This window comes from Oxyura jamaicensis, chromosome 1, assembly GCF_011077185.1.
Source record: "Oxyura jamaicensis isolate SHBP4307 breed ruddy duck chromosome 1, BPBGC_Ojam_1.0, whole genome shotgun sequence".
Taxonomy (NCBI): domain Eukaryota; kingdom Metazoa; phylum Chordata; class Aves; order Anseriformes; family Anatidae; genus Oxyura; species Oxyura jamaicensis.
The window spans coordinates 30,278,106-30,292,836 of NC_048893.1; the positions used below are offsets into that span (position 1 = coordinate 30,278,106).

At 35.8% G+C, this 14,731-nt stretch overlaps 1 protein-coding gene across 1 annotated transcript in view; it reads left to right on the forward strand.

Annotated features, from left to right (window-relative positions):
- The window catches only part of CNTN1 (contactin 1), a 144,347-nt gene that overhangs the window by 46,124 nt on the left and 83,492 nt on the right, over positions 1-14,731 (forward strand). Inside the window, exon 2 of the mRNA XM_035326087.1 lies at positions 7,152-7,293. Within this exon, the coding sequence (XP_035181978.1) occupies positions 7,227-7,293 (67 nt within the window). The 5' untranslated portion in view covers positions 7,152-7,226. The remainder of the gene's footprint in view (positions 1-7,151; positions 7,294-14,731) is intronic.

Consider the following 14,731-nt stretch of genomic DNA (forward strand, 5'->3'; position numbering starts at 1 on the left):
CAGTTGCAAGTGATTGATGTAAATTAAAAAAAAAAAAAAAAAAAAAAAGCTACTCTGATTTAAAGAGAGTTGCTAGGAAACGTAGTTTGAAGATGAAATCTCCCACTGAGTTTGTCTTTGGCTGTAGAATAGGAAATATGTTATAGGGTGTCCTGAGTTACCAATTACGTGAATAAACTGTTAAATTTTTATAAATATAAATACATCTGCCATTAACTTATTGAATACACATGATTCATTCCCATATCTTCATTTAGTGATGAATTACAAGGTATTACTAAACTCAAGAAAATGTGAAAATCAGATAGAAAATGCCAAGAGAGCTATGAAGGTTTTCATAATGTCATTTCATTTTCTGAAACATCAGATGAATTTTTTCTTAGATATGGATCTAATGTATTTGAGATTTAATTTCAAGATGATGTTCTGAGTACTCAAAGCAATCAGCTTACCCATTCTTTCCTTTTTTAAACTTAAAATTGAAACTGCAAGGATAACAACAATTATCGTCTTAATTTTTTTTGGAGAAGTTAGTATATTTTGCCCCTTGAAGTTGTCGGATGAAGTAACCAAAATGTTCTCTTTATCATATGAAAGAGTGTATGCTTTTAGTAATTGATATTTATTTGTATTCATGGTGACTCTTTCCATGCTAGTTTTAGAGCAGTGGGTGTCTTCAGTGTGCTGTTCTCTGTGATGCTCTGTGTTTGGCAGAGGTTTATTGATTTTTGTTAGCTGAAAGTTTCTACCAGGCAATCTATAAGCTGTATAGCCCTTGCAGCATACTTTCAGAAAAGCATGAGCAATGTCTGTGACGAACGGCAGCAGTAAGTGATCTTTTTCTTATTTATTACCTTAGAAGAAAGAACAGCCAGTTGCTGATGGAGCAAAACCTGTGAATACGGACTTGGAGGACTGGCTGCCTGACCCTTTGCTACTGAAATGTTGATTAAAGACAGTGCTTCCGTACAGCTAAGCAATACTATGTTATCTGAAGGGATCTCAAAACAAAACCTATTTGCAGCTCAATGACTCATGAAAAGTAACTAAGCTGTATTAATAATTAACAGTAAAGCAGAGTTGTTGATCTTGCTACAAATTAGGATATGCCAAACCTTTCTAAAAAATATGTTTGTAATAGCAGTCAGTACTAAATGACCCTCCATTACAGAGTCATTGATTAACTGCAACATGAGATATGCATGTGACCACTGTAAAACACTTGTAGGGAAAAGAACCCTTATTTATAATGAATCTGTGAATGCAAATAAGAAAAATAAGGCATCTCATTAGTTGCATGAACTGTTTGAGAGGACAAAATAACAGAAAGTCCAAACAAAGAGTGAAAAAAAATGAAAATGGAAGGGATGAGGTAGCAGGCAAGCAAAGTCCCATAAGGCTCCTTAATTGCTTAATCAAAAAGCAAGAGTACCTACTGAGCAACCGACTGAAGAAATTACTGTCTTGAAGTCTGGATTCTTAGATGTGTAAATACAAAAGAAACAGGAGGGTTAAATCCACAGTGTGATTAACTACCAACACGTTTTCCTACATTAAAAAACAGTGCATTAGAAAATTACAATGAAAAACAGCTTGTAACAATGAGCTTGCTATTCAGGTGTGTGGTATCTTCTGTACCTTACATCAGTCTTCTGCAATAGCATATTTTTGTTTCTTCTTATAGGCTTTATGTTTTCTTGATGTGCTGATAAGGTGCTATGGCTTTCAAGCACAATAGGCATGGCTCATAACATGTCTAGAGAAGGAATTTATTATCTTCTTTGTGCTTGATTATCTGTGCTTATCAATTTAGCCTATTTACATATATTAATGAACAGAAGCATTTATTTATTTATTTATTTAACGATATGTAAAAGATAGAAGATAATCTTATGTCTGGGCCATCAAGTTGAAGGATTTCTTAGCTGGCTTTTGTTCATACGAAATGAAGAAAGTAGCTATACTCTAAAAAGAGTGGTATAGAAAATATAGAAGCACACTTCTGTTGGTGACTCACTGTTTGGACCAATGGTCAACTACTGGGGGCAGCAGTGTGGGTTTTGAAAGGCAGAAATTTGAAATTGCATTTACATTTGGACAAATCTGGCAAAAATGAAGAGTATAATTATAGGAATCAAAGGTGATCAAAAGGAAATGAAGCATTTCTATACAAGCTTTTCTGAAGGGAACTAAACCCACTTATTGACTCTAAGAGATAGACAGCTGTCATCTAAAATCTTTTGTAGACACAGCAGTGCTATAAGAGCAGGGCTGGCTTGGAAGTTTACTTACGGTAATCCCAGAGCACTGTAATGAGATAAATCTGTGTAGTGGGAAGGAGCTTGGCTGTCATGACTTTTCTGGTATAGAGAAGAACAGGAAACACTAGTGGCTAAAGTATTGGTTTCAGAATTAGATCAAGGGATAGGGGGTAGTGTTTGAGAAGACAGACTTTGGATAAGATGTAACTCACCTTCTAATGTCACAGTCTAACCTAAAATTCAAAAGCTTGATTGATTACAAAATTAAATTGCAAAGACCAAAATAGTAGATGACAATGGGTGATGCAATAAATAATATTTGATGTGCATTGTTATTTTATTTAACTTCAAAAGTTTTTTGATAATTTTAAATACTAAGCAAGTAATAAGATTTTTGAGGAGCTACTTATCATAGCAAAAAAAAAAAATGCAACCTCTTCTAAGAAAATCAGGATAACAAGCAGTTAGATGCTTACTAAAATCAGTAAAAGAGCCTGAAATAATAATAAAAAAAATACAAAACACTGATTAGGTTGAAGTATTTTGTTGCTCCTAAAAAGCTTTGATTATAAGTTTCCACTGTGTTAATTTACTAGTAAATTATTGCAATTGTGTATATTCATGTTTTGAAAAAGGGTGGAGAACCCGAGATTTCCTCTAGATTTTTGTGTCTATTTATAGTCTAATCTGGATGGAATCTCTACCAATTCTAAAACTTGAATGTGTGTAATTATAATGATATAGCAGGAAAATAGAACTGCAACAAGAATCTTGATTTACCTCTCTTAGCCAGAGCCCCTAAACACTTTCCTTTGCCCCCTCTCCATCAGTTCCGTACTAGGGATTCCTAAGGGGGAGCCCTGAGCTGAGGCTGGGGGATAATGCAGCTCCCATGCTGAAAGCCTCAGGAAAGGAAGATCTCATTATGGTAAAAGCTGAGATTTACTGACGCACACAGCTTGACAATCTTTCTTCTTCCACACTCTTCCAGTCTTGAAGTATCTATTGTTAATTTTCTAGTATACAACTGCAAGCTGATTCTCTGTTTTTCCCAGCTCCTCCCTTTTCACTTTGTGCTAGTCTAGCTGATAGACAACAGATTAAATAATCTCCCCCAATCATGTCTTTTCCTTCAGTCTTTTGGTCTCTTGCTGTGAATAGTGCAGACTCCTCATCCTCATGCATCTTTATCTACCTTCATTTCCTTCTCCATTGCTTTTCCTCTCTATCTTTCTTTCTGACTGCCCATTTGGGTTAGTTTATTATTTCTATCCTCCCACACTTCAGTTATGTGTCCCACCCAATGTCCCTTCCCTCCGTGATGCTGAGTTCAGTTTCTTTGCTTACTCTTCATCCCTTTAGCATCCCCACTCTTGCTCCCATTTTCACTGTAGGCCTCTGTCCCTCAATATATCTCCTCTGTCTTAATTTCATATCCAGTAGTTTCTGTAGTTTAGTGGCACTGCTTTAGATCTCCTGATCTTTATTCATCTGACTGCTTTACCTGCTTTTTGCCTTTGCTTTTGTGATAAGATTATGAGTGCTTTATATTCTTGCAAAGTGATGATGTCATCTACAGGTTTACATTATGTAGGGAAATTATGTAAAACCATTTATTTCGTAGCTGTAAAGTAAGTGGTTTTGCTTCTTAATGAAGGCAAAAGTAAGCAGTGAAGACCTGAAGAAAGCTACACAGAATAAGGAAGAAAATGCAGACATTTTCCTAAAAGGTTTTTTATTTATTTATTTATTTGTTTTTTGAGTGAGAGGGAGATTAAAGAATCATTGCAATTTGGTAGTATAAAGAGGCAGGTCTTTCCTTTTGTCCTGGGAGCACCTGGATCCTAATGAAGCATCATGAGACACTGCAAGTCTCCAGAGTAGTTCTGGGAGGTCCTCATGCTCAAAACTGAATGTGCTTTCTATTTGGCAGCCAATCTCCCAGTTTTTCCCCACTTCCTCTGGGAGGACCACACTCCAGACAGCTCTCCAGGAGTTTTCTTGAATCTAACAAGCCAAAGGCCCTGTAGTCATGTTTTGGGTAACTGAACTGAAGAAGGGATATAAATGTGCTAATGAGCATTAGATAGTAATTAAAGTGTACGCATTTGCAGTTAAGTGCTTGCTCATTTTATTATATATGTTTAAAATCTCTTACTCATTTGCTAAAATTGTAATGCTTTGTTGTTAGGAAAAGAGGATAGTATACTGTGCAGGCTAAATGGTGTAGAACCAGACAAGCAATCATTCTCTCCTGTTACAGGGTGGAAAAGTGAGTCATACTAATGACTTCTTTTGTTAGGGAATGATTTTTAGTTAGCCAACAATGGCCTTCTCTCTCTGCAAGGAAAGAAAAGATGAGAGCTATAAAGCAAAAAAGGCAATGGATGACATCGCATGAGCACTGCAGCTCACAGTGCTGCCTCCACTGGGAGTGCTGCTCCCTCAAATCCTCCTGGGCTCACACTTGGGCAGCTGGGTAGTAGCATCACGTACAGTCACGCTGCTTCAGGCATACAGAGGATAACCCGTGCGCTGTCTCATCTAATAGCAGGCAGTTCTGCTGGAATTCACCAGAGCAGTATGAAGCAGTCTGACTTCTCATCCACAAGCTGAGATAAATCAGCAGAGATGTGCTGTATATGCAGAACTCACCCAGCTGCAATAAGTGAGAGCGAGGAAAGGATTTTAATCCTGGCGGGGGGGATATTTTTGTATCTGAATAAAATGAGGTATTTATAGCATTCACTGACACAATTTTTATTTACTGAAATTTGAAGCAGTGTTCAGACTACATTTTCTGAGCCAACAGAAAGGCATTTTCAGAGAGCTAGGGATGAGAGTAGCTTTCCAGAAAGAACTTGAATTCTGCAAAAGAGAGGGAGGAGGCATCTTCTGTCTGCAGCGGTGCCTGTAACATCAGAGAGAGCGCACGGGTTTACTCTTAGCAGTTTCATCTGTCAATACATTTGAACACAGCTATTATCACCCTGAGTTACTGTGTAATTATTACTGTTCTCAACGGAGTTACTGTTTCGTTGCTGTTTAATTATGTGCATTATTTCAGAAGGACTGTGCAATTTAATTCATGTCATTGAAATAAATGTTCCAGGAGAGGTAGTGGTACACCGCAAGAACCTTCATAGTCAGGATCTAGATACTGGACATGTATACAAAATTGTTTGTCAATGTAACCTACCTTTATCTTTTTGAGGAGTCATACAGACACAGCAGTTCGTACCTCTCCCATTTTAAGATGGATGCCTAAACTGGCTGTGAATATCCTTTGTTTAGCAGAGCAAAGTATAATGCTGGAGTCTAAAGAAAGTTCAGTGCCTACAGAAGCAAGACATTGGTTAAATTTTGCCACTTGGATCCGCCTACAGGATGCATATGCATTTGTTGCCAATGTAAGAGTCTTTTTCCAGGGAACATTTCTAGATCAATCATACCTCTTGGCATCACTGTACAGGTCTTTTACTTGTTTTGCTGAATAATGTTTTCATGTAACAGCCATGATTTTCACAGCTATTAATACAATTTAGACATGCTTATTAAAAAGATTTCAACTCTACAAGAGAACAAGAGTCCAGGTAAAATGTAGAAGCCATGGTCTGAGTCATCAATACCTGTCATGGGCAACTGGAAAACAGTAGCATCAAGACTGCATCCCACAAAAAGTGACAAAGCCATGTTAACATGTAAACATGTGCTAGGATGCATTGTACTGAAGGGTATTTAACTACACATGAGCATATTCTTGTAATGAAATAGTAACAAAACTTATAAACTGAGCAGAGCATGTAATATTTCCACATGCCCAACATATGATAATATTCTGTCAGGGATGGAAGCCTTGCTTTGTGTGAAGGCCATAACTTAAAAAGTGCTACAATAGAACCGATCAAGAGAAGACAGGAGGAGTATGAACAAGATATGATGGATGTAAAAGGGTTATATATGTCTTTTTATATATGCATGGTAAGAAATCCATTAAAGAAAAAGGAAAATTACACACTTCAAACAAGCTGACACATTGCCCTAAAGAAATAGATAACAACCACCAGACAGAAGGAAAAAGCTGGCAAAATATTGCTTGAGAGAAGTAAAAAATGTTAAGTATTTAGGAAAATGGTATCTAAAATCTCAAAATATTTAAAAGAAGCTGCATGTTTCTTTAGTTTCAATTTAGTATATATACAGGAAGGGAGAAAATAAAGGGAGAAAATTATTTTCTCATAGGGAGAAAATAAAGCTTTAAATATGACATTGCAATAATCATTATGTTCAGCAATGAAAAGGAAATGCATAAAAACTAATACTGCCTTTCCATGGAATCATGGAAAATCTTTTAGTTGCATAGTAAAAGATTTAAAGGAATTATATACTAGACAACATAAATGAATCCTTAAAAAGATTAATGTACTTTTGTTTCACTGTATTTTTCTTTTCTTGCAGACTTTGAAATCATTAATTATAGTGTAGCATTTACTGAGATTGGGGAGGACAGAATCTACATGTTCCTTATGTTGTTGCAAACTACATAATACTTTAACATAACTAATACAGTGAAGTGTTGTCACCGAAACGATCTAGATCCAATCCAAGGCATGCTTCTGATTTCGGAAGATTGATCTAATAAAGGATGTTCACGACTGACAATTGCTATATTACTTACTATCACCAGACAACCTGAGTATCCTTAAAGAGCATGCTGTCTGAATAGAAGAGATCATTATTTTAATCCAGAAAATTTGATAGTGCATTTATTATCCAAAAGACTCTATCCTTTAGTATTCTGTTTAGACACATATTATGGCAAGCTAAATATGATATGAGATAAAACCTTGTTTCAGAATTATTTACTCGTTTTTATTCCTCTCTCATCAGGTGGTTTTAGTTCTCTGAAGACTGGTGTTGCAAGGCAGAATTCCTTTTGAGATAATCTCTGAATAGAAGATAACCATGTGGTTCTTCATCGGTCATCTTATTACATTCTGTTTCATCTTCTGTGAGAGCGGTCATCTTCACGGTAAGAAGACCTTCCGTGTTAATTCATTTAACTGTTTTAAGCTCTGTTCATTCCAAGGTCAATTATGCTATTTGTATGGCTTTAGTTCATTTGTGCAGATGCAATGAAATACTAAATGTGAATAACGAAGCTGTAAGGAAGCATACTTACTACAATGGAAGACAAAATTAAAAGCTTGCAAAAATGAGATCTGAACTTTAAATTTGTTTTTGTCTATTCTCATTTGGCATACAGAATTATTTTTTTCTCTATAGTCATCCAAGATTACAAAAAATGTATCAACCATCTAGTTGTGCACAGATAATCAACACAATTGGAAGAATGGAAATATGCCCAAAAGAAGATACGATAAACAGAAAATTCTATAATGTAGACATTATCTAAAATTCACAAAATCTGGATTTCCTATCAGCACAGCATAGTAGTAGTTTTCATAACACCATGGGGCAATGCTGCATGTACTGATTTTATTCTGAAATTACAAACAGTAAAACTTTTCTTAAATACAGATGCAGCCATAAATATTAAAAATTGCAGGAGCTATATCTCTAATATCTGAAATTACAGAGGTGTTTGCAACTCAAATTTTGGTTCAGTTCTAAAAGATAGAAGGAGCTTTTTGGAAAGTTAAAATTCAGGATTAAAATCTAGTTTCTGTTCCAATCCTTCCAAACAACTTTGAAATTTGTAAAGCCTGTTTCAGACATCCTTGTCAATTTAAATGATGCTGGGTTTTAGTTGCCATCATGAATTGGATTGTCAACATAAATAGAGCTCTTCTCAAGAAAGAGAATGTTTTACTTATGTACAGACTGCATGGATTGAGATCTGAGCATGTAAAAAGCAAAATAATTAAATTGTGCATACACAAAATGATGACTGAGGCTTGAGAAGTGCAAATATTTTGTACTAATGATGCAGTTGTTTTCTAATGCATATCAAGGTAGGCTGTAGATCATTCCCTACTTTGTGGGGAAAGTTAGCCATAAAGCTAGTTTTACTGCATGTCATAAAGCATACTTATATGTTTACTTTTGTTTTGTTTTGTTTTGTTTTGTTTTGTTTTGTTTTTGTGGGTGGTGGTTCTAACATAATTACTTAATGAGTCTGTAATTGAAATGAGCAGTTCATGATCTTGTTTAATCTGGCCTACCATTTCAGGTATCAACTCAATAACACTATCGTGAGACCATATTGTTTGTATTATTGAGTCCAAAATATGATTAATATTTGATGTAAGCACACTGCCTTTACGAAGTTACTCTGTAGATCACAGGAGTGCTTATTCACTTAGTGAGAACACTATTTTCTTCTATGAAGGGTTTAAACTTGATTCTTTACTCCAAGTCTGAGTTTACTGGAGGATATACTGACACCTAATAAAAATCAAGACGTTTAAGAAAATTAAATTAAAATAAATTAAAAATCAAGATTTGTTATCTCTTACAACATATTTATTAGGTGTTTTAAGAGTTTTGTCTTTGTTACGGTAAGAGGCCTATTGATGGCACCAAAATAAAAAACTAAAATTCACAACTCTAATTTAATACTGGGCTTTTCATGAAAAAAAAGGCTGTCAGCTACCACCAGTAACATGACGCTACATTATTTCATTTTAACAAAACTAGTCAAAGAAATGCTGGACATTGACTGATAAAAAAGGTGTATGAGTCAGCCACTGACAAAAAATGTCCAGTTAATGTCTTGATGGTCAGCTATGAATAATCAACTAATGATGAATGCAATTACTTGTGTATTATGTACATTGAAGTTGTGCCCAGAAGCCAGAGATCACAGAATCATAGAATGGTTTGGGATGGATTGGACAGGACCTTAAAGATCATCTAGTTCTAACCTCCCTTGCCATGGCAGGGCCACCTCCCACTAGACCAGGTTGCTCAAAGTCCCATCCAACCTCTGGGGCTTGGCATCAGAATGTACCTAATGCCAGGTGCCTTAGAATGACATTGGAAGATGGTGTGCTGTGAGTGTCACTAGCAAATGACATAGAAAGAACAAAGATGAGTCTGATGATGTTGAATGTAGTTTGAGTGTGCACTGATATGGCAATATGTATTTTATCTTTCATTTGACTGTAATTGGCTATGATAGGTTCATGTGAGAAAAATAGAAGGCATTGATGTGAAGAGTTTTGAATATGGGGAGGTTCTAATAGTGCTGATTGTAACAAGGCTTTTCAAGTTCAAAGAAAATTCCCAACTTATCTTTTGGTAGGGAATAAATCCAGGGCTTGCATACATTTTTCATCAAAAGCCAAAGAGAAGACTTGCTGCCACCATTAAGGACTACAGCACCGTGCTCCAATGTGGAGGATTCGTAGTCTTATAGAGTCACAGGGAGATCGTTATCTCTAGTTCATTATTAAAAGGCTGAGTAGCACTCTGCTGTTGGACCAGCACTACTTTGCATAAATAATTAAATACACATTTGAGTTAAGAGAAAGTCTGCTCCTGTCATCTGAGAATTTTAGAGCCCTTTTAGATTACATAAATATGAATCTGCAGTCTTTGCTCTGCTGTAGCACTTGAATCTTGCTAGAGGGTTTCTCATTTCAAATGAGTGCTAGAGCTGCTGGTAGTTAGTCTTAGCAAATTTTCTTTTTCAATGTATTTCTTGGCAATGAAATGTCATGGAAACCAGAAAATGCATAGCTACAGTAATCGAGATGAAATAAAAGGGGTTGCTTGAGAATGTTCACAGGATAGTTACAAAGGGAAAAATAGCTACTGTTGAGAAAGAAAGAGCACAATTAGAGTGATCAGGTCAAGTTTTAGGAGGTATTTTTCTACATGTGATGCCATCGAGGGGAATACAATGTCAATAGTAATGGAGAATATGGAAATCGAGGGCAGTTTATGAGTAAAAGATCATGAGTTCTCATTTCAGTGATAAGATAGATCAAGGATCATGGTGAATAGACAAGTTAACGGAAAAAAAGATGTTGAAAGCAGAATGTTCAAAAGATTGCTTCAACAGTTTTTAAGAAAACATGGGCTTTCATTTGAAGTATTTTTGGCCCAAGTTGTCTCCTGTAGTCCCGGATGCACAGTTTTAAGGTGATTCTATGTGAGTTGCCTTTGGGCAAACTGATCCATGACCAGAGTCACCAGACAAGGATTTTGCATCTCATGGCTCCTAAACAGACCTACTATATGAACTGCTCTAGAGTCAGGAAACCCATAGTTTTCAGAGTCAATGTCCTTTGAGATGACTCACTATACAGTCTGTCTCAAGTACAAAGACAGCTGCCAAAAAGGTTGAAAGTATTGAGAATTCATCCTTTGGATAAAACCATGGAAGCTTCCAGGCATAAGTACTGGAAGTATCTTGGAAGCATGGAGGTAGGAAGCTGAAAACCTGAACGCCACTCTGACTTGAAATTTTCAGAATTTGGCCTGCAAGGGTCGCAGTTATTTTGGCACTCGCTAAGCCAAGGACTGTGACCTATTTTCAAACAAATCTTTTTCCTACTACAGGATTTTAACATTTTGTTGTTGTTCCAAAACTGAAATACATGTTTTTTTAGAATTTTGGAGTTTTCTCTGGAACAAGACCCCAGACTTCTGTTCTGTGATAATCAAAGGCAGAAGTTAAAAATTGTTTCAATGACTAGCCATTTCCCATCAGAGTGGAATGTGCAGTTACTTGAATGAAGCAAATCAAGCATTACATGAATCAGTGCATCAAAAGTTTAGACAGAGATCATCTTCTGTTATGAGACAGGAGCAATATTTATTTTCCAGGTAAATTAATGCTTGAAATGTAGCCTTGCAGATATAAGTTGATGAAAAAGCCATAAGTAATTTGGTCTTTCACTTACTGATATAACAGACAGTTATAGTAAGGGTTGGTTTTCTGAGTGTATTTGAGCAGTGTAAGGCAAAGGAAAGCAGCAAATCACTCCTCAGGGAACATCAAGATGATTGTCAGTCCACTGCCAAAAAAGTTATTTCACGCCTATTACTGCTAAGATTTGATTCTTCTTCTCTTTCCTCTGACATGTGGGCTCTCTCCAACATGCTCCTAAGTGAGCTTTGATTTCTTGTTATATTCATATCCTATTGACAAGTCTGGATTTTAGACTTTGCTTTCATCTGTCATATCCCATATAAATCAATGAAACAAACTGTATCTTCACTCGGGATAACAAATTGGGCCCAAAGAATTAAGAGTCTGATTCAGAAACAGGTTTATTTTATATTTTTCTCCAAAAGACTAATTAAAAACTGCAGAGGGCTTACATTTAGTTATGCTTAGTGAGTACTCTATTACATTTGTCTATAGGATGAATCAACGGCAAAAAACATTACACTGTTCCTCCAATATTTTCTTTCTAATAAAACTTTCTGACTTGAGACTTCATACTGCCAAGCCAGGCAGTATCTGATTTTGGGTCAGATCAGGCCTCAAAAGGCAGATTTCTATTCTAGGAACTATTTTAGTTTGTGTAAAATAAGTTGATAGTCCAAGGGTAAAAATGTCAAAAGCACTTCTGTTATTTAGGGAACCTAATGCCTTATTTTCAAAAGTCACTAGGACCCCAAGCAAACCAGTAAGACATAGGGTTTCTCCATACAAGATAGTTATGTTGATGTATAAATGGGGCTGTGATTAGGCAACATGTTGAATTTTTAAGTACATTGGTATTTCTTATGCACTTGGAAGGCTTGTGTGAGGAGATTGTGCAGGGTAGCTACCGCACTACAAATACATTTCTAATTTTCTGAGCACTAGCTTTCCCAAAAGACCAAGCTGTTAGATTCTTAAGTAACTTTTGAAATAGCACTTGTGTTTCTAAGGAGGAATCACCTAAATGACTTAAGAATCTGATAGTCAAATTTGAGTGCTCTGAAAAGTACTATAATTGGTATTTGTTGGCATTCCTACTGGAAGTGTGAGAAGAGAAGCAAACTTTATCATTTCATTCTTAGGCATAAGTGGATAAAATTGCTTTGCCAAGGGTTGGAGATTTTCATACTAGAAACTTTGTATAAAAGAGAAACTACATAATAAACTACATGGCTCATTAAGGACTTCACTGACATGTGAGAAGGCTAAAGATAGGAGTAATTCTCCTGCCTTTGTCAGTCTGGACAAGTAGAGGAAGCCTTCCCAAAGACAACCTAACCCTTTCTTATAATATGAAGTGGCACTATGTGAGTAGTTACTTTTTCTGTTCAAGTGCTGACTGGCTTTTGGTGATTGATGTCCCTTTAACGTCTTGCTGGCTTTCATTCGTACCTTATCTCCATCAGGTAACAGAATCTTCTTTCTAGACTATTAAATGCTGCATCATGAGTTTTATGGACATGAACATGTTTTGCTTCAGTACATAAGCTTCCCATAAATGCCAAGTGTAATTTTTCCCTCCTGATTAGAGAAGTAAAACAAAACAAAACCAAGCCAAGCAAACAAACAAAACAAAACAAAAAACAAACAAACAACAACAACAACAAAAAAAAAAACAGCCCCAAACCTTAAATTATATATGGCTTGGGTTTTTTTTCCAGCACAGTAGGTTCAAATACATGTCATGAACTGAGGTCTGAACTATATATTGTTTAAAGCTCTTTACCACAACATATGGTATTATTCACAATGGCTAAAGAGAGGGGGGGGGTTTGTTTGTTTGTTTGTTTGTTTGTTTGTTTTCCTTATTAATACACGTAATACCCATTTATCATCTTGTCTGCCATGTCTCCACTTGGGTCTTAGAAGATCGTTTAATGCTACAGCAGAGTGTTTGACATTTGTAGACACATAATCATAACATGCTCTGTGGTCCTAATGTTCAGAAACCGGAAAGTGCCTTTTTTACTTTCCTGCAAGCCTGGTAGAAAAATTTTGTCTCATTCCCAGACCAACATGGTTCTGAGCATGAGTTTCTCAGATAGTAGTAGGTCCTCTTTTCTGTGACTTATTGAAAACGATAAAAGATATACTTCTAAATATCAAATTGTTTCTAGGCTTACAATGATGATATGGAACCTGACGAGTTAGTGATAGTTAAGATAATGAATGCATCCATTGCATTTCTATATCCATTAACATTCAAGGTTAATCTAGTTGTGTGCTGTGTCAACAGATCTTTGTCCCTCTCTCATGTGAAAATATGTAATGGGATACAACAGTGTCAGATAGATCAATACTGATGATAGGGATACTGAATGGCTGTCTCAAGCAGACACATTTAGCAATGCTAAATGCCAGAGAAATAGAGAAGTGTACAGGAAGTAGGAGCAGAAGGAGAAGATGTTCAATAGAATGATAGAATAAAGTTGCTAATGAAAATAATTTTATATTGGTGTGCAGTGGGAGTGGTGGGATTTCACTTCTTTTAGCTTCATTCTGGCATTGACCTTTGGAAAATATTTTACTGTGATTTGCTATCTATACTCATGTCACAATTCGTGGGTATTTTAGAATCAAGTTGATTCTTATCCAGCACAGAACTTGAGCTTGTGCTTAACATTGCATTCACAAGTAATCTTGTTTATTTGGATCAACTTACGTTCTTAAATTTTGTGATGACTCATGTTGCTGAAATAATATGAGAAGCCTTTAGTGAACTTTCATTGTTGTCTTATTACTGGCCTACCATTATTATTTGCCAATATTACTATTTTACCCTTTGTAAAGATGAAGTTAAAGATCTTAATATTTCCAGGAGAAGCTCTTGCAGACATCCCTTAGTAAAACTATTACCATCTTTTGTTGACAATATGTTTTCATGACAGTGGAATTAAGCATTTATTCATCAAAAAACTACCAGCTAACCTTCTTACAGTTATCTTCAAAAGTAATTGTTTTATGAACAGTCATTCTGAAAGGAAAATTAATATAGTTTTTTACATATTTGCTTTTCTTAAAGCAAAATGATAGTTTGTTTGCTGAAGTAGGCAATCTGTAGGTCTTAAAAAGCATTCAAATATTTCTCCCTTTATTTTCCAGCAGTCGCTTGGCATGTGGCATTTTGATCTTCTTGTTTTGGAGTCTGGTATTTTTCTACTATGCAATTGAATTAATATATTAAAGAAAAGCATGCGCTGTCCAGAAGTGTTTGCAGGATTAGGGCCTTAGGATACTTCCACTGTAGTTTCTGAGCTTAAGGATTCATAGGTATATATAGTACTGCATGTTTGGCTAGCATCCCTTCACTACATTTCAGTAATATCTATCATCATTTCCTCTTTCTTTTACACTTGGCATCTTAGACATAAATGTTTTTCTGTTTGAAGTGTGCAAGTTGTTCTTCCTGGGTAAGCACCTTGTCAGTGGTCCCACATCAGGCAGCTGTTCCAAAAGCCTGAGTGCATCTACTTTCCATTTAGTTGCCATATAACTACATACCCAACATTTCTAATTGATCACTTTAAATATATAACTTTAAAAAAAAAATACGTGGTAATACTGTCTA